Here is a 24,390-nt window from a genome sequence, read left to right as displayed (position 1 = left end):
AAATATAATTTTATTAAAGCTGAACTTTTCAGCCAAAAATGACGGTGGGTAAAAGTCACATGACAATGTTAACCAGTTGAGAGCAGTTTTTGATAAATTTCAATCATCCGCAAATTTTTATTCCAAAGGAACGACAAAATGAACGGAAATTTTAATTTCATTGAAAATTGCCCAGGATTTAACAAATTTTCAAGAAAATTCCCAATTTTGACACATTTTACTCAAAAATTCCCAGAATTTGGGAAATTTCCCAGGATACAGAATCACCCCCCCCCACCCGCCTTTTAAAGGTAGTAAGAGGGCTGGAACAAGTGGGCGTGGCTAATAGGGCTAGGGGCGTGGCCAAGGTTTGATTGATGGTAGGTCCCTTATGTGCCCCCATGTTTTGTGGGGGGAGGGGGGGGGGACACGGCTCAGTCCCTTGCTCTTTATTTCTTGACTCATTCACCAATATTGGGAGTGGGGGAGGGGGTAACGCTTCCCCGCCGAGCTTTCCCGCCCTTTTTCAGGTGGCAGTTGGCAGAAGGAGGAGCGCGCGCGCAAATCATCCCCTCAGCGTCTCCAGGCCAGGGGGCGGGACCCATCGTTTCCCGCCCGCTGCAGGCTGGGAGACGTAAGCATGACGACATCGGGCGGAGGCGGGGTCTGGCGCTGGCCGAGCCCCGCCCGTGCCTTGGTAACGGGGCGCGTAAACAAAGGGGGAGGCCCCGCCCACGCCGAGGAGGAGGCCACGCCCGTGGCTGCCCCTGGCCCCAGGCGGGGAGCGCGAGCCGCCCCTCCCGGGTCCGGCAAGGCGGTGCTGGCGCGAGCCCCGGGCTGCAGCCCGTGCGGGAGAGGCGGTGCGTTTGCACGCGCGCCGCGGGGAGCACGTGCCCTGCCCGGGGGGGGTGCAGCCCTGTGCCCGGCCAGGCGTGCACCCGCGCAGGGGGTGCAAGCGAGGCGGGCTCTGCAACGCTGCGGTGGTTTTTTGGAGGGGGGGTGAAACGTGGAAGCTGCCCCTGCCCTGTTGCAGCGTGTGGGGCGCTGTGGGAGGGGTGGCTGCCCAGCATGCTGGAAACCATCCTCCTTTCTGCAAGGAGGAAAACACGCCATAGAGGCGTAGGGCTGGAAGGGTCCTCAAGAGGGCATCTAGTGAGGGTCCCTGCTGAGCTCAGACCAGCTGAGTACACCCCTGGCTGGGAGTTAGCCTGGTCAGTCTTCAAATCCTCCAGTGATAATAACCCCACTTAACTTCCTTGGACACTAGGTAGCATTGCTGACCGGAAAATTTACTGGATTCTCCTGTTTCTTCCCCTGCTTTGCAACATTGAAGTTGCAGTGAGATACTCCAGATGACAGATGCTTAAGAAATACCTGCCAGAGAATGTCCCCTTCCCTCTCCTGGCACACATGCAATTTTGAAACCGCAGGAACCGAGGATGATGTTTAAGGGGAAGGGTTGTCAACGAAAAGTTGTAGTAATGTAACGGAATTATTGCACATCTACCGCTGCCAGGCTCTTTCCCAGTTTGCTATTGGTATAACACAGTGAGCTGCAATTTAGGTCTCATCCATCGCTCTCTTTTTTTCAGTGATTGCACTCCAGATATTTAGATGGTCTCTTACAACACAGAACTCCTGTCTTGGGGCAAAGCAGGAAATCTCTAAAGTCTAGCAAGGTATGGTCACGAACAACTAGTGTAGATGATTTAGCAGATCTGTTTTACAAATAAGGGTACGTCTACATTACCTAGCTTTTAGTGGCACGGCTGTGCCCACACAGCCCTGCTGCTAAAAGTAAGCATGTGTGAATGGTATTTGTTGGCACTGCTGTTGGTAACATATTTCCACTCCTCCAAAGAAAAGGTTTTTCACGGGCAGTACAGCACTCTGGCAGAGAAAACAAGCAGCATTCTCATTTTCACTTGCTGTGGCAAAACTTGGAGATGGGGGTGGGGGTAAGGGTTAAGCACCTGTGAACGACAAATGTTTTGCCAAGCTAGCCTAGTGTAGTTGTCTGTACCAGATAGAAGGGTTTTTTTGGGGGGAGGCTCATTTTATTACCTGTTCCATTTTCTTTTTGTAAATGACCAAAGGGATGATGGGGAATAGAGAGAGCAAGACTGTGATATCTGCAAAGTATGTAACCCTCTGCATGGTTTGTATATTGCAGGGTCTATCTTCAGGGCTTCATGCTGAGTCCACCAGTTCAGGTCATTAAAAGGACTTATCATGGTAATAAACATTATTTTTTAAATATACAATTATATTTATATATACAGTACACTCTGAACAAAATGGGAACAGTGGAGTTCAAAATTAGCACAGGAACGGTGCATAAACTAGCTTACATATTGTTCAACAGCTTCAGAGGAGCATCCGTATTAATCTGTAACTGGAAAAACTTAAAAAACAATGAATGGTCTACAGGCAGTCCCCGGGTTATGTCGGATCCAACTTATGTCGTATCCCTACTTACGAACGGGGTGAGGGAACCCCGCATTAGCTGCGCCCCCACCCCCAGCAGACCGCCGAGACGCGCCACAGTGGTCCCGTCGCCTGCGTCCTCCGCAGCGAGAAAAGCCGCTCTGCGTCTCCCTGGTCTGCTGCCTCCTTCCCCCAGCAGACCAGGGAGACGCGGAGCGGCTTTTCTCCCCGCGGAGGACGCGGGCAGCGGGACTGCGGCGCGTCTTGGCGGTCCCACCGCCCGCATCCTCCGCGGCGAGAAAAGCCGCTCCGCGTCTCCCTGGTCTGCTGGGGGGGGGCGCAGCTAGTGCGGCCCTCCCCCCCCCCCCAGCAGACCAGGCTTTTCTCGCTGACGCCTGGGGTAGAGCAGCTGGGGGGCTGCCGGGTTGGTTCCCACAGCGCCGTACGTCGGCGCTGCGGGGTCCAACCTGGTAGCACCCCAGCTGCTCTACACTAGGGGCTACGTCTACACTGGCCCCTCTTCCGTAAGGGGCATGTAAATTTCAGCAGTCGTCGTAGGGAAATCCGCGGGGGATTTAAATATCCCCCGCGGCATTTAAATAAACATGGCCGCCGCTTTTTTCCGGCTTTTAAAAAAGCCGGAAAAGAGCGTCTAGACTGGCCCCGATCCTCCGGAAAAAGCGCCCTTTTCCGGAGGGTCTTATTCTTACTTTGAAGTAATGTATAACTTTGAAGTAAGAATAAGATCACTTTGAAGTAAGAATAAGACCCTCCGGAAAAGGGCGCTTTTTCCGGAGGATCGGGGCCAGTCTAGACGCTCTTTTCCGGCTTTTTTAAAAGCCGGAAAAAAGCGGCGGCCATGTTTATTTAAATGCCGCGGGGGATATTTAAATCCCCCGCGGATTTCCCTACGACGACTGCTGAAATTTACATGCCCCTTACGGAAGAGGGGCCAGTGTAGACGTAGCCTAGGTGTCCCCAAGTCAGCTGCTGCTGAAACTGATCAGCGGCTGATTCCAGGAAGCCGGGGGCAGAACAGCTCTGCCTCAGGCTTCCTGTAGTTAGCCGCTGGTCAGTTTCAGCAGCGGCTGAATCGGGGACACCTGGGGTACAATATGTACCAGTTCCGACTTACGTACAAATTCGACTTAAGAACAAACCTACAGTCCCTATCTTGTACGTAACCCGGGGACTGCCTGTACTATCACCTTAAGGACTAACAAAACATGTAGATGATATCATAAGCTTTCGTGGGTACAACCCATTTCTTCAGATGAATGGAGTATTAAAACTTCAGACCCTAAATAAATAGAGGGAGTGGATAAGGAAGGGAATAAAATAGTAGTGAATTAGAAAATTAGAGAATTCATCTTACATGAAGCTGATAGGAAAAAGTGCAAATTGTTCTTAAGTACCCATTGTTTGGTTGGTTTAGTCATGAGGATGTGGAAGGTACTGTACTGTGCTAGCCAAGTGATGTCTTTATTCAGACCTTTGTGATGGGTCCCAAACTTGTAAATGAAGTTGAGTTCCAACGCTTCCCTGTGTATTTGGCTTGTGGAATTAGCCTGAAACAACACAGTGACTTTAAGATCCATTAATGAGTGACTGGGCAGGCTAAAGTGTTCTCCAGCCGGTTTCTGCATGTTGCCTTTTTGGACATCTGATTTGTGTCCATTAATTCTTTCCCATAGACACTGATCAGTTTCAGTTTGGCCAATATACATGGCAGAGGGGCATTGCTGGCATTTGATGACCCAGATCACATTAGTGGATGTGCAGTTAAATGAGCCTCTGATGTAGTGGCTGATATGGTTGGGTCCAGTGATGAAATAACTCTGTCCACACATCTACATAGGCTGGCACTGGGACTGATTGCAGAGATGGATTCCTGGATGATTATGATGGTGTGCTGTGTGGTTACTGGAAAGAATTTGTTGGAGGTTAAGAGGTTGTCTGCAGGCGAGATTGGCCTTTCCCCCAAGGCCAGTGAGAGTGCGGGGTCATTTTCCAGGAAAGGAAATCTTCTGCCACAACACTCTTGCACAGTTATCACACTACAAATCTGTGTCCTGAGCCCATCATACTCCCAATCTCTCTGCCCTGAGCCCCTCACACCCCCAACCCAAACACCTGCACCCTCCCCTCCACAAGCCTGTGGCTTGCTCAGCACCCCAACCCTCCACCTGGGCCCAGCACTCCCCAGCCTGGAGCCCCCTCCCTGAACCAGCATCCCCTTCTCCACATCCTCCTGCATCCAGATTCCCTCCCAGAGCTTGCACCTCTCACTCTTTTCCACACCTAAATCCCTCCTTCACACTACAGAGCCCACACCTCCTATCTCAACCCAGTGAGGGTACGGCTAGACTGCAGGAGTTTTTCCGGCACACATGCTCTTTTGGCAGCCTCTGTATTCCTCGTTCCACAAGGAATGAGGGGGCTTCCAGAAGAAGGGTTTTTTTTCCGACATTTGGCTCAGTCTAGACGGGCCAAATGTTGGGAAAAAAATCTTTCTTTTTTCACTGCCGAAAAAAAGTGGCGGTGTAGCCGTACCCTGAGAGTAACCTGGGGATAGCAAATGATGGAGAGAAGGGGAACAGAGTGGGCAGGGCCTCAAGGAAGGTGTGGGGTTTTGGGAAAGGGATGGGACGGTAGATCTTGGCTTGTCCTGACATTTTAAAAAGTGATCTTGGGTGTAAAAAAGTTGGAGACTACTGTTTTAGGGTTTCTTTAGTAGTGGGATCAGAGGAGAGAAGTTTGTAGAATCTGGTGTTGGTGAGTTGACTCATCGCCTCCTGTTCATAATCTGTTCAATTCATGAAGACCAGGGCTTGACAAATAATGCAATCTTCTCGCCCGTGGCGAGTAGACTGCAACCCAGAAGAGCCAGGTTCGGGCGACCTGTGTATGCGCAGATCGCCGGACAACACGGCTGGTGAGTGGGGCTCACCATGGTTCGGCGAGCCCTGATGATGACTACAGCGCCCCCTTTGGCAGCCTTTTTAATTATGATGTTAAATTGTTTTTGAGACTGTGTATAATGTGCTTTGCGTTCTGTATGACTGAGGTTATATGTTGTTGTTTGCTGACATTGTCAGTCCGTGCACGTTTGCAGAAGCAATCGATGTAGAAGTCAAGACTCTCGTTACGACTGTTAGTAGGGGCCCACATAGAAAGCCTTCCTCTTACGGGATTGGCAGGGGCGAGCTGCAATGTCAGCGTGTTGTACATCGGTGTATTGGAAATATTCCTTTAGGCGGAGGCAGTCCATTTTCCTATCCTGGAAAATGACCCCTCACTCTTATATGCCGTGGGGGAAAGGCCAGTCCTCTCCTACAGACAACCCCATAACCTCAAACAAATTATTTCCAGTAACCATGCAGCACACCTCCATCATAATCATCCAGGAACCCACCCCTGCAATCAGCCCCAGTGCCAACTCTGTCCACACATCTACACAAGCGATGTCATCACTGGACCCAACCAAATCAGCCACTAAATCAGAGGCTCAATTAACTGCACATCCACTAATGTGATCTATGTCATCAAATGCTAACAATGCCCTTCTGTTATGTACATTGGCCAAACTGGACAGTCTCTGTGGGAAGGAATTAATGGATGCAAATCAGATATCCGAAAAGGCAACACACAGAGATCTGTTGGAGAATACTTTAGCCTGCCCAGGCACTCACTAATGGATCTCCAAGTCACTGTGTTGTTTCAGGCCAATTCCACAAGCCAAATACACAGGGAATCCTTGGAACTTAACTTCATTTACAAGTTTGGGACCCATCAACAAAGGTATGAATAAAGACATCACTTGGCTACCACACTACCTTCCACAAATTGTTCAATGATAGTGTATCTAATTAATGGCACTAAATGTATACCTCTTGCAGATGGATTTCATTACTTCATACAGTTACGTACGAACATAAAGAGCTGTGGTGTCCCTGTAATCACAGGTGAAATAAATAGCTGATTTCTCTTTAAAAGAACTGCATCTCTTTTTTTGCCACTAAGTTACACTGCACCGTTTCCTTCTCCAACACACCACTTTTAAGGGATTTCCAATGCACTGAACACATCGGAATGTGAATGAATGCCGGCATGTTCTTTACTTACAGCACCATTGTTATGTTACTAAGGGACTTTGAGCAGCATGTAGGAAGGTCAGTACACCCATGCTATGAGTGAATCTGTCCTCTGCTCCTCACTCAAGTAAAAATGTGCACCTTTATTGATCAAGGGATAAAAACAGGTAATATAGCCAGTCATATATAAAATCAGTGTTCATTGAATTTGGGTTCTACTGTATTGTGAAGCTGAAAGGCTCATTTTCAAGGCTGATGAACCCAAACGGACCTACCTGTTTTACAACTTAAAATGTGTATTTGGATGCACTCAATTCTACTTTGCCCTCTTTCTAAACAGATAGTAAAAGCATTACTCTTGCTTTGTAAAATGAAAATTCTGACCACTCGGGGTCAACAAAGATTCTGTTGCACTTTCCATAAGAGTGGAAATGTCCAACATCTTTGGAAGGTGCCAAAATACTGTGGTGCCGGACATGGAGTAAGAAGAACGAGACTAGAATAGCTACTGAGATCTTGCTTGGACCTGTGATCTGTCTGAGCTATGCCTCTGAGAGATGAGCGAGGGCTGCAATCTATTCAGTGCTATACAAGTGAGATGCAGCGCTTGGATGCCTGGGAAGTTTGTCAGAGATCTTTACCAGGTTGGAATTCTCCAGGCTATGTTGCAGCATGTCAGCAGACTATCATAGAATACTAGAACTGGAAGGGACCTTGATAGATCATGAAGTCCAATCCCCTGCCCTGACAGCAGGACCAAGCACCGTTTAGATCAGTGGTGCGCAACCCATGGGTAGCGACCCCCAAGGTTGTGGATGTCTTCCCGAGGGGTCGTGGTGCCTAGATCTAGCCGGCCAGTGGCAATTGGCGGCCCCCGAGGTGCGGGGGTTGCAGATCAAAGAAGGTGGGCACTACTAGTTTAGATCACCCCTGGTAGGTGTCTGTCTAACTTGCTCTTAAATATCTCCAGTGATGGAGATTCCACAATCTCCCTAGGCAACTTATTCCAGTGTTTAACCACCCTGATAGGAAGTTTTTCCTAATGTCCAACCTAAACCTCCCTTGCTGCAATGTAAGCCCATTGCTTATTAACTATGTAGACTTCAGCTTCCTTTTCTGCAATTTAATGGGAAGACAGGAAGTGGAGATCTAGAGCTCATCAGAAATAAAGTACTTCACTGCTGATAATGATTTGGGCACCCAAAGAATCTAGAGGTCATAGGTATGTATCGCTATGAAGGAAAGCAATAGTGGCTAGAGTGATGATTGCTATCGAATAACTCTATGGCTCCAAAACAGCTGGTTACTTAAATAGGGCATTTCATTCTGAAAGATCAAAAAATTTTGTGCACACTTTAATATTATGGGCCAAACTTCCAGCAGGAAAGTAATTGCATTTCAAAATTTGCCAGTGCATCTGTTCTCAGGGCACAAATGTATGGAAGTATAGTTCAGGCATCTTGCTTAAAAATCCATCTTTATAAGCACTTGCATCATAAACCATAAACATTCCATTACAAAGAGTATTCAGCAAATTACAACTATGCAATTATCACTTGTATGAAAGTTGTCACTTATGCTAATAGATGCCTGATTGCAAGCAGTTTGCTCTTCACGTGACAGTTAATGTGGTATCCTCAAGCTTCATACCCTATAGCTTGTGCTGTGCATTTTCCTCCAGAAGGATTGGTTTTCTTTTTCTGAGGATGCTGCAGTTTGGCTCTGTGTTGCAATTCAAATGCATTTCCTCTTATTTTTACCGTAAATGTACCTTCATGCAGAAGAGAAGAATGAGGGGGGGATTTGATAGCAGCCTTCAGCTACCTGAATTAGGGCTCTAAAGAGGATGGAGCCAGGCTGTTCAGTGGTGGCAGATGACAGAACAAGAATCAGTGGTCTCAAGTTGCAGTGGGGGAGGTCTAAGTTGGATGTTAGGAAAAACTATTTCACTAGGAGGGTGGAGGAGCGCTAGAATAGGTTACCTAGGGAGGGGGGTGGAATCTCCACCCTCTGAAATTTTTAAGGCCAGGCTTCACAAAGCCCTGGCTGGAATTATTTAGTCGGGGTGGGTCCTGCTTTGATCAGAGGGTTGGACTACATGACCTCCTGAGGTCTCTTCCAACCCTAACCTTCTACAATTGTAAAGCTATCTGTAGATCAATTCAGATGGGTTATGTTCCAGGATTTTGTCACTGAGTTTTTATGTATGCCTCTCTGCTGTTGAGGTGCATTCCTGTTCCCATAGTGATTATGTTGTTCCCTGAAATGATAGTGTTCATAATGTTTCTGACTGTATCAGTCATTTATTTCTCTTGTGCTTCAACGGGTGCATTTCCTGTGAAGTCCAGTTATTCAGAAGAGCATGTGAAATTACCTATATAACCCATCACTAGGTGGGCAGTAAACACCAGGCAACCCAATGTGCATTGTATGCGCAGTTTGGCATGAGACCAAAGTCTAAAGAGCCTTTAATCACTTAGGAAGTGTAGGTATTCTTGAGTAATTTTCCTCTTGAAACTGGTTCATCATTCTCTCCTCTGTACCCATGCTGTAGCTCTAAACATCACACTTCTTCTTCTCACGTTATTTGCTCTTCTTGAGATGTTCCTATATTTCCTATGCATGTTTTTCTCTCCAGACTCTTAACTAGATCTTTAAATGTTCAAAATTATCCTGTGCAGAGGATCTGCCTCTGAGGAAGCACTGTGGGAGCTAAGGGCCTGAGCCAAATTCTTCCAATTTTATTGGCGTCTTTCTATTGGCTTTGGTAGGGTTTAGATCAGGCTCTTGCTGAGTATTAACGAGATACTTGCACTGTCTGATGCATTTGCTAAAGCAGATAGTTACGTTTTTGCTATTAGAAGCAGTAGTAGTAGTACATATTTATATTCTGATAGCAGCCAAAGGCCCCAGTTGGGTGCATTATCATCCCTGGTTTACAATTTCAAGGCAAACAGGAAAGGATGGTGATGAAACATGCATTTTATAGGCGTCAGAATTACATTTTAGTACATTGATTCAAGAAGCTCTCAGTGACCACCTGTTTTGTGTGGAGTAACAGCTTTCATCCTATGCAGATTTTTTTAAAACTAGATATAAACACCGTTTGGAGACAGTTTGACTGGTTAGACTTCTCACTTTAATCCACCAGTTTTATAAAAAAAATCTATACAACCTGGTGACCATTTCACAATCTAACGTGGTCCATAGAGTAGATATCAGTTGATATGTTTTTCCTATGATGTCATAGTCTATACAACAAGATCCTCACCAAGGATGGAAGTCTGTGGTCATGAAACCCTGGACTAACATAGCTGGAGGTGCTGCAGATGATGATTTTTGGTGCAGCAATATAGCTGCATGTGGGATCCCAGTACTGGATGGGCAAGAGAGGATTGTAGTGCCCTAGTTAGATGCTCTGAATTCTCATAGGTGGCAGTCAGGGCCGGATTAAGGGTGGGGATAACCAGGCAGCTGCCCGGGGCACCAACCTATGGGGGGCACCTGATGGCAGCTGTAAGTGGTGCACACAGCACTCCTTAGAGCTGCAATCAGGCGCTGCGCACCCGGGGCCGGGGGCTACACGATGCCTCTTAGAGCTGCGCAGCGCACCGGGGGGTGGGGCTGTGCATGCGCTGTGTGCCCGGGGGCAAAGCCATGTATGCATCGCACATCCGCTGCCCGGGGCGCAGGAATGGCTTGAGCCGGCCCTGGTGGCAGTGCTACACTCATGAGCCAGATCTGTTTGCGATCCCTGGGTATTTTGTTGCTGTTCTGCTTTTACAGGCAGGTAAAGATGGCAAATCCAAACGCGGCAAATCCAAAGGCTCCAAGAAGAAAGCAAAGAAGCCAGTGAGTGAAGTGGATATCCTTAGCCCAGCTGCCATGCTCAATGCCTACTACATTTCTCACAATGCTGCTGCTTGCCTGGAGTTCCGTGGCTTTACTTGGCCTGGCTCCCCCAAAAAGAAAGGGAAGAAGGGAAAATAGTAATCAGATGGATGTAAACCAAGGGACTCATGATTTACAAGCTCCACGGGGAAAAGGAGAACCCCTGTTAAGGACTGAAAGCAAACTGATCACTCAGGTTTTTAACTCTTAATGTTTGCCATAATCACTGTGAAGGCCAATACTACCAAGACACTCTTGTTATGTTTGAGCGTACAGTAGTAAATGTTAATTTAAGATGCTTACTGTGCCAATGTAATATTAACCCTGGCCATTAGCCTGCTAATTCTGGAAGCTAATAAAACATTGTACCTCTGTGAGCAATTCTAATGGTATGCAAGGAGATTCATTTTGTTCTGATAGCTCCTGCTGCTACTTCTGCTCCTAGACCTAATGTATTCTCTGAAAGCCATTGCACATCAAAGCTGGTGTGTCTGCTATTGCTTAAACCAAAGTTATCCAAAGTGCAGCCTCAGGCGATGCACCCCACAGAGACTTCATGCATCAGCATGCAGTGATCTCTCTCAATAAGTGCATCCTGGCTAAAGGCCACAAGCTTCATGTTAAACATAGAGGCTATGTCTAGACTACAGACTTCTTTCGGAAGAAGCTTTTTTTGGAAGAGAGCTTCCGGAAAAACTTCTTCCGAAAGAGAGTGTCCACACTGCAAAAGTGCATTGAAAAAGCGATCTGCTTTTTTGAAAGAGAGCGTCCGGACTGAACGGACACTCTCTCACATGTAAGCTGTGATTGCTATGGACGGAATGGCCACGAGGGCTTCTGTGGTTTTTCCTCTTCTTCCGATAGAACTCCCTCTTCCCCGTCCACACACACCTTTTTGCAAAAGAGCACTTTCGCAAAAAGGCTTCTTCCTCGTAGAATGAGGATTACCAATGCCAGAAACCCCTTTGTTCTTTCGATTTTCTTGCGGAAGAACACAAGAGCAGTTTGGACATTCCTCAACTTTTGTCAGAAAAACAGCTGGTTTTTTTTGACAACTCTGTAGTATAGACATACCCAGAGTGGCTACAATCAGCTCCATTTGATACGAATTAAGCGCAGTCCTTGGGCTCCTGGATAACTGCTAATCAGTCACCTGTTTAGCAAAGTTTGTGCTCAGGGCACATATTTGTCACAGAACTGGTTCAAGCATATTTTATCCCATCCACTCCCAGCTATAAGGCCCAAGATTTGGTATGAAATATTTTGTCTTAACTATTCCAAGTTCTTATGCATTGCCTGTTTGGAGGGTGGGGGCAATAGAGAATGTGTCAAAAACTGATAGATGTGCTGGGGAGTTTGGGGATTTGTAGCTAGAAGTGTTCTCCTAAAACAGGAGGAGAGGAGAATCTGCAATGAGCCAGGGCTACCAAAAAGGAAGGAGACATCCTAATTCCCTAGGATGCTCAAGTTATTGCCAGCATGAAAGCTTGTGTTCCACCCCGCGTGGCATCACATTAGCAGGAAACTTTCAGCTGGCCTCTGCCTGGGGTGGTGATCCACTTGGCTATAGGTTTGGCATCATTGTCTGAACCCCCGAAGAATCAGACTGAAAGCAATTTCTGACTGCCTTTGAAGTAAGGAAGAATGACACGCCTTTCTGAGTTTGAGAGAAAATGTGTTACAGACTTTGGAAAAACAACTTAGAACCAATAATAATTGGACCCAGTGCTTTTTTTGTGATGGTACGCCCCAGGATGGTGTACCGGCACCTATTTTTCCTGCATGATTTAAATGAATTGCATTCTCCTTGGGCGTACCGGCACCTCCTTTCCTAGGGCGGCTGGGCTCCTGGTGGAAGCCCACTCGGGACACGTGGCTCTTAAAGGGGCTGCGACGGCATTTTGGCTCCTGGGGTGGCTTTTTATTTATTTATTTTTTTTGCTCAACAGCTTTCCCCCCCCTCAACAATTTTCCCCCGAGAGTACCGGTGTACCTTTTTTCTTACAGAGCACTGATTGGACCCATCTTGCTATGAAATGCTTGAAAGGCCTTGGTGTGACCTTGCAAGATGGAGATTTCCCTCTATGCACAGGTCTCATTTGGGAAGTTCATTGGTGTGTGGATCTTCTTATGGGGCCAAATATGTCCATCATTTACACTAGTGCAAACCTGCTACTATAGTGGTGTTGCACAGATATAACTGAACTTGTCTTGTCGGATATACTGCCCAGCATGTCACTCTCCCATGCCAGCTGGCACGTTGTCACTGTAAAATCACATTCCATCCCCTCCCATAATCCAGCAGGATGCCTCTGGTCCCACCATATCCCTGTGACTATTCCCCCATCCCCATAACATGGCTCCAAAAGGAGATGGCAGAATTCTGCCCTCTATACGTAGTGCATCCCAATCTAATCTCAAAACCAGTTTGTGGATTTGCCAGACAGATGTACAGGATCAATTTATAGAAGTGAGAAAAGATACTGAGGAAGACTGCAATCTGCTAGCCACATAAAGGAGCCAGAACATGAAGCATTTGCGGAAAAGAGCGTCTAGATTGGCAGGACGCTTTTCCGCAAAAGTACTTTTTGCGGAAAAGCATCCGTGCCAATCTAGACGCCGTTTTGTGCAAGAAAGCCCCAATCGCCATTTTCGCCATCGGGGCTTTTTTGCGCAAAACAGTCCTCCCCTGTCTACACTGGCTCTCTTGCGCAAATACATTTGCACAAGAGGGCTTATCCCTGAGCGGGAGCATCATAGTATTTGTGCAAGAACACTGACAATCTTACATGAGATCGTCAGTGTTCTTGCGCAAATTCAAGCGGCCAGTGTAGACAGCTGGCAAGTTTTTCCGCAAAACAGCCGCTTTTGCGGAAAACTTGCCAGTCTAGACACAGCCTCCGTATAACCAGTTAGCTGTGGAGCAGCCCCCCACTTGCAATGAGGCAGGTCTGGCCAGGCTGGAGCAGCCCCACAGATGGGCTTGCCAGCCGCTAGCTGCTCCAGCCAGGCTAGGCTGAGCCTGCCACGCAGTGGGTGGGGGCTGCTCTGGCTGGGCCCACCATACCGCAGGCAGGGGGATGCTCCAGCTCAGCTGAGCCGGAAGCTAACTGGTTGATGCTTACTAGGAACCAATTAATCCTTTGTATCCCTAGAGCCAAGTAATATCTTCCAGTCAGCTGAGACTTAGATTTGTCTCCTTGCATGGTGGACTTGCTTAGTCTCCTATTTTGCTGGATCTACTGAGTGCTTCATAGAGCTGTGTGTCAGTTCAGTAGATTCTCTGTGGGAGAGAATTACTCTCTTTGAGGTACTAGGGTAAAAGAAAAAGTGAGATGTGACTTCTATGCACTTTCAAACTGCTTAACAAAAAGTGTGGACATTTAACATGAATTTAAAAAATCCCAGAGTTGCATTAGCAAGGACTTAAAAACACCAAGAGCTTGGAAGCGATAGACAACTTCCTACCTTGTTGCATAAATGAGTCTCTTACTAATTTTCCTAAATGTATAACTTTCCTGTAGGCAGGTTATTCTATAACTACCTAATGCAGGATTTCTTGCAACTTCCTCTTAGGCAGCTAGTACTGGTTACTGTCAGAATAGGATACTGTACTGGATAAACCACCAGCCCTGTCTGGTTTAGCTATATTCCTATGCAAATCTAGTCTTTTACATTATCTGCAGTAGACTGAGTATTGGCTTTACAAGGCAGATTTCAGCTTTTGGTTTAAATATGAAAAAAAAAGAATGTTTAATTTCTGTATGATGAGGCTTAGGACTCCAGGGGAGGGTTAGTGAAATGCAGATATTAAACCTTTGGTCTTTGAATATATCTGAAAAATTGCTATTAATTTGTTTTGTTTGGAAAGCCTTACATAACTCCTTACAATACAGGCTAGACAATAGGGGGTCCTTACCTATAATCCCCGCAAAGCAAAAAAGTCAAATGTCCTTGTTTTTCCTCTTCTAGTATATGATCTCTTTGCCGTACTGTGGTGGTGTGCTTTCTGCTAACTGCTAGTTGAGATTATTCTTTAACTCAAATGATTGATGTAACATTAGTGCCGTCTCGAGCGTGGCCTACACATAAAATGTAGGTCAATTTAGCTGTATTACTGCAGTGCTTGTAGCGTAGATATTCACAAACTCACCACCAGATGACTCTTCCACAGATAGTTTTGCTCATTCTGTTATCACAGTAAGTAGAATCAAAGCTTAGGAGAAACCTTATTCCCCTCAGGCTCCGTTTTATTGGTGTTTTTTTTTTTTAAAGAAACACCCCAATAAAGTCTGCCATGCCTCAGTCTGAGAGTAACTTTCGCAGGTGTAGCTGCTGCCTACATGTTATATGCATGCAAGTGAATAAATCATTACAATGGTGGTTCAGGAGCTGTGAATTGAGGCATTTGTGTGCAGCACAGTTTAAAATGTTATGTTCTAGGTGTCCACATGTGTGTTACAGCATTAACAGCATTTCCTGCCTTCCGCTATTTGTTGCCATGCACTGTAGTCTGTTCTCAAAGTGTGTAAGGTTAGCATTTCCTGTTGGAAGTTTCATGTCAAAACCATGCTGTTAAAAATACATTGGCTTCTCACCTGCAGGTCTTTGCGTGGTATGCATCAAGGAGCAGACAAATGTGGTTGTCCAGCGCAAGCATGGGTAGGGGCTACGTATTAGCAAATATGTGCTTAAGCAGAGGGCACAATCCACCACAGTTGGCAGCAGAAAGTTTCATGCACCAAGTCCACCCTCTTTCTTACTGTTATTTCTATTCATGTTTTCTATCTCACGTTTTCATATACAAACCTATGTTTTAGGCCTATGATAATGTCTTTAAAGTTGACCCACAGAGGATTTTTTAACATTGGGCTTGTACTCTTGATTGCTTCTTGGTGATGGCTAACGAAGGCCTTCGACATGGTATGTGTTTATATATTTTTGGCTTATTTTCTACCTTAGAAATGTCAAGTTTGTAGTTCTTTGGTTTTGTTGGAAGACCGCTTGGATGTTTGTGGGTGCTAATTCCATAACAAAAGGGACAAATACGCTGAATCTTTTATTAAATAAAAGCTTTCTTTATCCAAAAGGTTAGATGACAAAAATTAATTTACAGAAAGCAAGTTTTCAAAGGTTTGATTAAAGATCCCTTCCCTTCCCAATTGCTTGGCTTTGTTGGTTCTTGTTGCATTTCACTAGTTCTTTGGACATAATAGAATCACCCATCCTTAACAGGACTGGAACTTCTTCTAAACGGCCCATCTCTTGCAAGTGTTCCTTTTTATATTTTAAAAAAGTCCAATTTTTTTCCCTTTTGTAGGTCATTTACATTTCAAAAGCCAGAGAGGAAAGAAACTACCTTCTTTTCAGTTTATCATTCCACTGCAGTAGAAACTCAACCATGCTGAGTCTTACAAACATATAAAGTCATATTGGGTCAGACCAACAGTCCATCTTGCTGACTAACCTGACTCCTGAACATGGCAATGTCAGATGCCTCAGAAGGAATGAACAGAACAGGACAATATTTCAAATGATTCTTCCCCTGTCATCCACTCAGTGATGACAGTCACTGGATTAGGGACTTCCAGAACATGGACTTGTGTCTCTGACCATCTTAGTTAATAGCTATTTATGGACCTGTCCTCTGTGAACTTAACTAATTATTTTAATGTAGTTATACTTTCAGCCTTCACAACATCCCCTGGCAATGAGTTCGTAAGTTGACTGTACCTTGTGTGAAGTACTTTGTTTGTTTTAAACCTGCTGCCTATTAATTTAGGATCTTGTACTATGTGAAGGGTTAAATAATATTTCTTTATTCTTTCCCACACCATTCATGATTTTGTAGGCTTCTATCACATCCCCCATATTCTTGCTAATAAGAGAGAAGTATAATCTACCATACTATACACATCCAGGTGTCTATGCCAAATGGGGAAAATATTGCATTTCCCTGTATGCAATTTAGGTTGAAATTGCCAGGGCTTGACAAAGTATAGAATCTACTCACCCATGGCGAGTAGATTTCAGCTCTGCACCCCGTTCGCTGGCGGCGCTCGCATGCGCAATGCGGGGCTGGCAAGCGGCTTTCACCGCAATCGCTGAGCCCTGGAAATTGCACACAATAAAAATGAAGGAAAGCAAACCATAAATGTCACACAGTGAAACTGGTCTTCAGTGACCACTGAAGGAAGCGTGATTGTATAATAAAGATGGATCAAAACAGATGGGCTGTGTCTACATTGGCATCCCTTTCCGGAAAAGGGATGCTAATGAGACGAGTCGGAATTACAAATCTGCGGGGAATTTAAATATCCCCCGCGGCATTTGCATTTACATGGCTGCCGCTTTTTTCCGGCTTGGGGATAAGCCGGAGAAAAGCGCCAGTCTAGACGCGATTCTCCGGAAAATAAGCCCTTTTCCGGAGGATTTCTTATTCCTACTTTCAAGTAGAATAAGGGCTTATTTTCCGGAGAATCGCATCTAGACTGGCGCTTTTCTCCGGCTTATCGCCAAGCCGGAAAAAAGCGGCAGCCATGTAAATGCCTCTATAAAACCCTGGTTTGCCCTCATCTTGAATAATGTGACAGATGTGGTTGCCCCATCTCAAAAAAGATATATTGGCATTGGAAAAGGTTCAGAAAAGGGCAACAAAAATTATTAGGGATTTGAAACTGGTTCCATATGAAGGGAGATTAAAAATACTTGGATTTTTCATCTTAGAAAAGAGGAGATTAAGGGGGGATATGAGAGAGGTCTATAAAATCATGACTGGTGTGCAAAAAGTGATTAAGGAAAAATTATTTACTTATTCCCACAATATAAGAACTCAGGGTCAGCAAATGAAATGAATAGGCAGCAGGTTTAAAACCAATAAAAGGAAGTTTTTCTTCACTCAGCACACAGTCAACCTGTGGAACTCCTTGCCAGAGGATGTGGTGAAGACTAGGACTTTAACAGGGTTCAAAAAAGAGCTAGATAAATTCATGGAGGTTAAATCCATCAATGGCTATTAGCCAGGATGGGCAGGAATGGTGTCCCTAGTCACTGTTTGTCTGGAGATGGATGACAGGAAAGGGATCATGTGATGATTACCTGTTTTCCCTCCCTCTGGGGCACTTTCGGAAGACACGATACTAGGCTAGATGGGCCTTTGGTCTGACCCGGTATGGCTGTTCTCATGTTAAGTGTTACAGAAACATCTGTCTTCCAAAAAGTCCATAGATCAGTTTACCCCAAAAGGAAGTGTTAACAAAGCTATTTTAAAAAAAGAATAAAAATCTTATGCCTATCATGAACTGTGACAAACTGCATTGCTTCTTCCCTCTCCTTTTCAATGCAACCTAATTTTTGTATGTCCATTACCTATTTTTGTGACTTGGACTTTGCTTTTTATACTATAAGAAGCTTGGCACGCTGTTGGAACATATAAATAATAGTGAGTGGGCTCTTACAGAGTTGTCACTATATAAATGTTGCTGAAACTATCATAATGCAGAGGAGATGATGCAGAGGATATTGGCTATACTCATCTAGCATTATCACTTTCTGTTTCTATAGACTGTCTGTTGGCAGGAAAAAGTAATTAGTTATTAATAGACTCTGTTTTGACAAGAAACTGTCGTGCAGGAGGGGCAGGTTCCTAAGCCGCAGAACTGAAGCTTGGACTGGTTTTGGTAATTAGATCCCAAGGCACTGCAAAATAACAGGTGAAACCACTGCCGTCATGGCTTGTTATTTTATTTTTTGTATTACTGTCATGTCTTAGAGTCCCCTTATGGACCAGAACTCCATTGTGCTACGTGCCGTCCAAACACAGAACCAAATATGGGTCCTGCCCCAAACTAGGTGTTTTGTTACAGGCTTTAACTTTATACAAAGTGTTTTCCTGCCTGATGTGTGTTGATCAAGGACGCCAAGCCCTCACAACTTTGATTCCCTCCCCTACTTGAGCCTTCATACTGTCAAACACACAGCATGGTTCAGCCCTCAGTCATTCTGAAACGATGCAGCTGCTGACACATCCAAATAAGACCCGCCAGGGCTGGCAATAGAGGCTATCATCTCTGAATCCCAAATCCAGTTCTAATAAAATAACCACAGAAGGAAGTCCACTCCACTCACGTCCTTTCTAACCCTATGGGCCTTTCTCGCCTTGGGGTTCTATTCACTCAGGGTGTGCTACTTCTATATGGCACTCTTGTCCTCCAAGATAACAATGTTGGGCAGCATGCCCAGAGGTATAATACCACAGAACAGAGAGGCAGTGCTGTAAAACCCTTGTGACACAGCTCTGGTACAACTACAACTGAAATGGTGCAATCAGTTGGTCATTTCAAGTTGGAGAGAAATCAGAGAAACTAAAAATACTAGGAATTTAATTATGAGGAAAAATTACGGGCTAAATAGCTAAAGGTTGGCAAAGCTACATAAAAGGGGGTCCAGTGGAGGGTAACCAAACTGATGAGGGGGCTGGAGCACATGACCTACGAGGAGAGGCTGAGGGATTTGGGTTTATTTAGTTTGCAGAAGAGAAGAGTGAGGGGGGATTTGATAGCAGCCTTCAACTTCCTGAAGGGAGGTTCCAAAGAGGATGGAGAGAGGCTGTTCTCAGTAGTGACTGATGGCAGAACAAGGAGCAATGGTCTCAAGTTGCAGTGGGGGAGGTCTAGGTTGGATATTAGGAAAAACTATTTCACTAGGAGGGTGGTAAAGTACTGAAATGGGGTACCTAGGGAGGTGGTGGACTCTCCATCCCTAGAGGTTTTTAAATCTTGGCTTGACCAAACTCTGGTTGGGATGGTTTAGTTGGGATTGGTCCTGCTTTGGGCAGGGGCTGGACTTGATGACTCTGAGATTTGAGGTTTCTTTCATCCCTAGGATTCTATGATAAACTGAGCACCAGAACATAACCTACAGATATTTGAAGAATGTAATTATCTAGCTGCTTCTGGGGGTAGCCGAGTTAGGCTGTACAGGACATACTGAAAAAACAACAAATGGTCTGGTAGCACTTTATAGGCTAACAAAACAATTATCTAGGGTGGTTCAAGGAGGAAGAACTAGGACTAAAGAATTAAATGTAAGAGAAGGAATATTCAGACTAAGATCAGGAAAAGCTTCCTGAAGTGGGCTGTATTGACCTAAGATTAATGAAGGACCTTAAATGAATTCACCTTCTTACTATTAGTAGCTCTGTGGAAAATGGTGTATATAGGTAATACTTGATTCCGTGAGTGCAAAAGATGTGTTTGGTGGAAAAGGACCTCAAGCAAAGGCAGTTTCTGTCCAATCCATCTACCTAGGCACTGTGGGATCAGAACCAAGTGAAAGATAATTCCTAGAATATGCTACTTATGAGTCATGCAAATCTACTTATAGTATATTACAGAACAATCACTGTTGCAAATAAAGAAATGAGTGCAGGACTCTTTTTCCTCTCAAAGAAAGACAAGGAAAAGGTCAGGCAATAGTTTAAGACTTTCCTTCTGTCACATGCATGTCCAAAGTTGCTTATTTACTTCTTTGTAATGATCCTTGTTCATCTGTTTGGCATGCTGGCTATAATATATGCTGTGCTTTTCACATCTAAATATCTTAAGTTACGTGGAGTTTGGAGGGCAGGGTTGTTTTGTTTTTTTACATTTTATCTATTTGTTTTTCATAAAGCACGAGATTCCGAGAGTCTGGGATTCTACCTCAAAATAGTCAAAAATGTAGCCATCTAAGTAATGCCACCAGGCAGCAGTTGTCTTACATTTAAGGAGACAGGTGGGACACTTTGTAGGAAATGGACTTTTATAACACAACAGCAGCAAGGAATGTTCCTTCCACTGCAGTGCTCTACACGGCCCACTTGTTTCCAACACACCAAAGATCAACCCCCATAAGTACAGCAATGTAATAGACACTTTGCTGTCATCCCATCTGTTCTCTTAGATAAGCAGAGCCAAACTTGTTCAGTGTTTGCATGGGAAATGATTAAGGGATACATATGGTTACTACTACAGTAGACTTTTCAGTTTTTTAGAAAAATCTGCCCTTTGTAGTTGTAAGGGTTTAGACCTGGTTTAGATAACATAGTGCTAAAAATGTCAGAAAATGCAGGTGTCCTGTCTATACTAGTGCTCATGCCATTGCTGCAGGGAAATTGCAATGGCAGTAGTGCATTGATAGGAAATTCCTCCCCAAAAATTAAATGCGGACAAGGCCTTAGTGTATATGGTATTGACAGTTCAGCAGATTGACAGTGATAGTCCTTGACTTATCATCACTGAGCCAATAACTCTGTGTGGGGTTAAGAGGTGCTTGCTGTTTGATTATTTATTTGTATTTTTGTAGCGCCTAGGACCTCCAGTCATGAAAGAGGTCTCCATCATGTTAGGTGCTGTATAAACACAGGAACCATAACAGAGTTTAAAGAGTTTAAAGAAAAGCTAGATAATTTCATGGAGGTTAGGTCCATAAAAGGCTATTAGCCAGGGGATAGAAATGGGGTCCCTGGCCTCTGTTTGTCAGAGGCTGGACATGGATGGCATGAGACAAATCGCTTGATCATTGTCTTCGGTCCACCCCCTCTTGGGCACCTGGTGCTGGCCACTGTCGGCAGACAGGCTACTGGGCTAGATGGACCTTTGGTCAGACCCAGTACGGCTGTTCTTACGTTACCAAAAGATGGTTCCTGCTCCAAAGTGCTTACTGTCCAAGTAGAAGACAAGAAGACAACAGTTAGATACAATTGAACTGATGGGTGAGTACAACGAGACAGTATAGGTCAGTGTGATGGGGTGGACTAGGTCCTAGGGCCTCCTGCTGGAGGCCTCGTGGCCCCTGCCACTCCTCTCACCAGAAAAGGGTAATAGCAAGGTTCCACAAGCTGCTGAGAGTGGCTGTGTGGGTAGTAGCCAATCAGGACCCAGCAGGTCAGTATTAGAAGAACTGCAGAACCAGCGTGAGTTCAGTTCCATGCTGGACCTGAAGGAGAGTAGGTGGTGTGTGGCTAAATAACAGAGCTACAGGACCTTGGATGATAGTGCTGCCAGAAGCCGAGTATAAGAAGGAGGCACAAGGCCACGAGGAAAAAATTGGCCCAAGGAATTAGAGTAGCAGTATGCCTTAGCCAAAGAGACACAGCAGATAGCTATCATCTACAAGGTCCTTGAGCTGAGACCCAGTGTAGTGGATGGGCCTGGGTGGGGAAGTGGCCGGGAGGGTGAGGCACCCCAGAGAGTAGAATTGAACTATGGTGGCCCAGCTGAAGAGCTGTAACCAGGTAGCCCCAAGAAGGTGAAGACATTGTTTAAAGGGAAGGATTCATGAGGCACTGGTCTACTCTGGAGCAGGAACAAACTGAGACACATAGTACAGAGGACACTCAGAGGCCTCTGTTGGACTTGTACCCCAAAAGGGGTTTGCTTTGCTTTTATCACACAGACAGACTGGGGAGCGCTGAATCAGCGAAGACCCACCCAAACACAAAGTAAGTGCAGGCTCATGCACTCAGCCAGTGGGCGCATGCGAGAGGTGTGAGCCTGTTACAGTCAGCAAAATCAGCAGTGGTTTTAGCACAATGGCAGCACAACTGGTGTCAACATTTTGTGGACCTCCTGGCAAAGGAGAGCTGGAAGGAGGGGTTTGAAGGAGGTCAATGATTTAGTTGGACGGATGTTCACGGGGAGCTTTTCCCAAGGATGAACGGCAGTATGGGAGAAAGCACAAAGGTGTTTGAAAATTGAACAAGTGCACGATGGAAGTTGACCTCATGGACTGAGTGGAGGTAGGAGTCAGCCTTCTGATGCTGCTTTCATTTGGACAAGATTTACAACCAAATTCCTTCCCGTTTGTGATCATTAAAATTCCACGGCTGTTTTGGTGCTCACCTCTGAACATTGATCTAATCAAACATAGGGCATGGCTATACATTCCCTGCAGAGCTGACCTGGGCTCTTGGTGTTGTCCCTAACTCAGCTCCCATCCACACAAGTACTTCTCACTCAATTTTGGTGGTTTTTCAACCCAGGCTAGCTGGCCTGTCTCAGTCTATATACTCCAAGTGCTGTTTATAGTCATGCTCACGACCCATACATTTTACTTTGTGAATGTAGGCTAATTAACTTGGGTGCTGCTCGTTCTCTAATTCCTCCCCAGCAACATTTTTTGCCATGTATTTTCCTCCCTTTTGCTGCACTGAAAGTCACTGGTTCTGCTTTTAAACCCCACATTGCATGTAGCCTTCACAGCTGGCCACATTTCTACACTTCTCGTTGCTTCCACAGCACTGGAACAGAGGAGATAACTTCTGGGAAATCATCCTGCCAGCTGGCCAGAGGCTGATACCAACTTGTAGATGGATCTTGCAACAATAAAGAGAGCTAGGAACTTCCAAGCAAAGTTTGCAATAAAATAAATAAATTGTAGTAAAATACATCAAATTGGTAAACTGACATACCACCCTAGCTTTGAATGGCTACCCAACTACAAAAGCAGTTTCTCCTCACTTGATGTTCACACCTCCACATCAGCTGCTCGAAGTGGGCCTCATCCTCCCTGAATGAATAGACTTCATTATCTCTAGCCTTACTCTTAATTGGTACTCTCTTCATATGCCTGTGTATATTTATACCTGCCTCTGGAATTTCCACTACATGCATCTGATGAAGTGGGTCTTTGCCCACGAAAGCTTATGCTGCAATAAATCTTAGTCTACAAGGTGCCACAGGACTTCTTGTTGTTAACCCGAACTTTGTGCTCACATTCTCCTTTCCTCCATTATCTCCTCCAAACCAAGCATGTGGGCATACATGACATCTCTTACTAACCTTGCTCACCTGGATTCAAACCAGTTATAAGAGGAGCACTTTCTGACAGCCTGTAAACCAGCTCAGGAATGAACCAATTCCCTCTTCTCTTCACATGTATTATACAGTGCCCAGCCTTTGTCAGTGACCTGACATGCATTACATTCACTGGCAACCAAGCAGTTTTGTAGGCAATGCAACCTTGTCTCCTGTTGGATAAATTCATGTTCCACTATCATCTTACAGCTATGAAACCATCTCCTTCCAGGGGTTCTCACATCAGAGCAGGGCTTCATGACCCAGCTGGGTCTTCCAAAACAATAAGGGACACACACATCATTCGATAGCCATATTATAAGGTGAGAATAAATTCCCACTTATCCAAATTTGAAAACACTAGCTCTCTGGAATACCCTGGCATCATGCACTCTATCCCTGCATCCCATATTGGTATCCATGATCTTCCCTCCATGTTTGGCTTGCATAGTTAGTGAGTAGTATACGTTTTGGTTTACAAAATGATGAGCTTATTGGGTGGGAGAGGGAGCAGATAATGGGCACACATGTGCTGTCAATGGCCCCAAAACAGAAGATCTTGAAGTCACTATGGATAATTTTCTGATTAAATAAATAGGCAGCAGGTTTAAAACAAACAAAAGAAAGTACTTTTTCACACAAGTCACAGACAGCTTGTGGAACTCATTGCCAAGGAAGGTTGTGAAGGCAAGCACTATAAATGGATTTTTAAAAAAATAGATAAATTCATGGAAGATAGGTCCATCAGTGACTATTACCCAAAATGATCAGGGATGCAAATCAATGCTCTGGGTGTCCTTGAACCTCTGACACTGAGACAGGACAACAGGGGATGGCTCACTTGATGCTTGGCCTGTTCTGCTCCTTTCCTTTGAAGTATCTAGCACTAGCCACTATTGGAAGACATGATTCTGGGCTAGATGGAGCATTGGTCTCAGTATGGCCATTCTTAAATTCATATGCTAAAATATAGGTAAGTATTTACTCCTTTAGGGGAAGAAGCATTTACACTGGAGTGAATTGTTTTGGTAAAGTTCTAAATGTAGGATTTAAAAAAAAAATCAGATCTACACATTGATATGTATTTGTTAGAAAAAGCAAGGTCAAAGAAATGCCTGTTGGCCTCAGGGAGGCAGTTAGTGAGGTTTGTGATACTCCATAGA

The 24,390-nt window shown here is 45.1% G+C and overlaps 2 protein-coding genes across 3 annotated transcripts in view; both read left to right on the top strand.

Annotated features, from left to right (window-relative positions):
• The first annotated feature begins 1,581 nt into the window (after positions 1 to 1,581).
• SMKR1 (small lysine rich protein 1) lies at positions 1,582 to 10,772 on the top strand. Its single transcript, XM_025183219.2, has 3 exons — positions 1,582 to 1,658; positions 2,153 to 2,214; positions 10,287 to 10,772. The coding sequence occupies exons 2-3, from the start codon at positions 2,212 to 2,214 to the stop codon at positions 10,488 to 10,490; spliced, it is 207 nt and encodes a 68-aa protein (XP_025039004.1). The 5' UTR covers positions 1,582 to 1,658; positions 2,153 to 2,211; the 3' UTR covers positions 10,491 to 10,772.
• NRF1 (nuclear respiratory factor 1) overlaps positions 1,583 to 24,390 on the top strand; it is a 135,395-nt gene continuing 112,587 nt past the window's right edge. For both annotated transcript variants that reach the window (XM_006120331.4, XM_025183218.2), the window contains exons 1-2: positions 1,583 to 1,658; positions 2,153 to 2,214. The gene's annotated coding sequence lies outside the window, so the exon portion shown is untranslated. The remainder of the gene's footprint in view (positions 1,659 to 2,152; positions 2,215 to 24,390) is intronic.

This window comes from Pelodiscus sinensis, chromosome 1 (genome assembly GCF_049634645.1).
Source record: "Pelodiscus sinensis isolate JC-2024 chromosome 1, ASM4963464v1, whole genome shotgun sequence".
Lineage (NCBI taxonomy): Eukaryota > Metazoa > Chordata > Testudines > Trionychidae > Pelodiscus > Pelodiscus sinensis.
The sequence above is the reverse complement of the archived record's forward strand: the minus strand, read 5'-3'. Positions and strand labels throughout refer to the sequence as shown.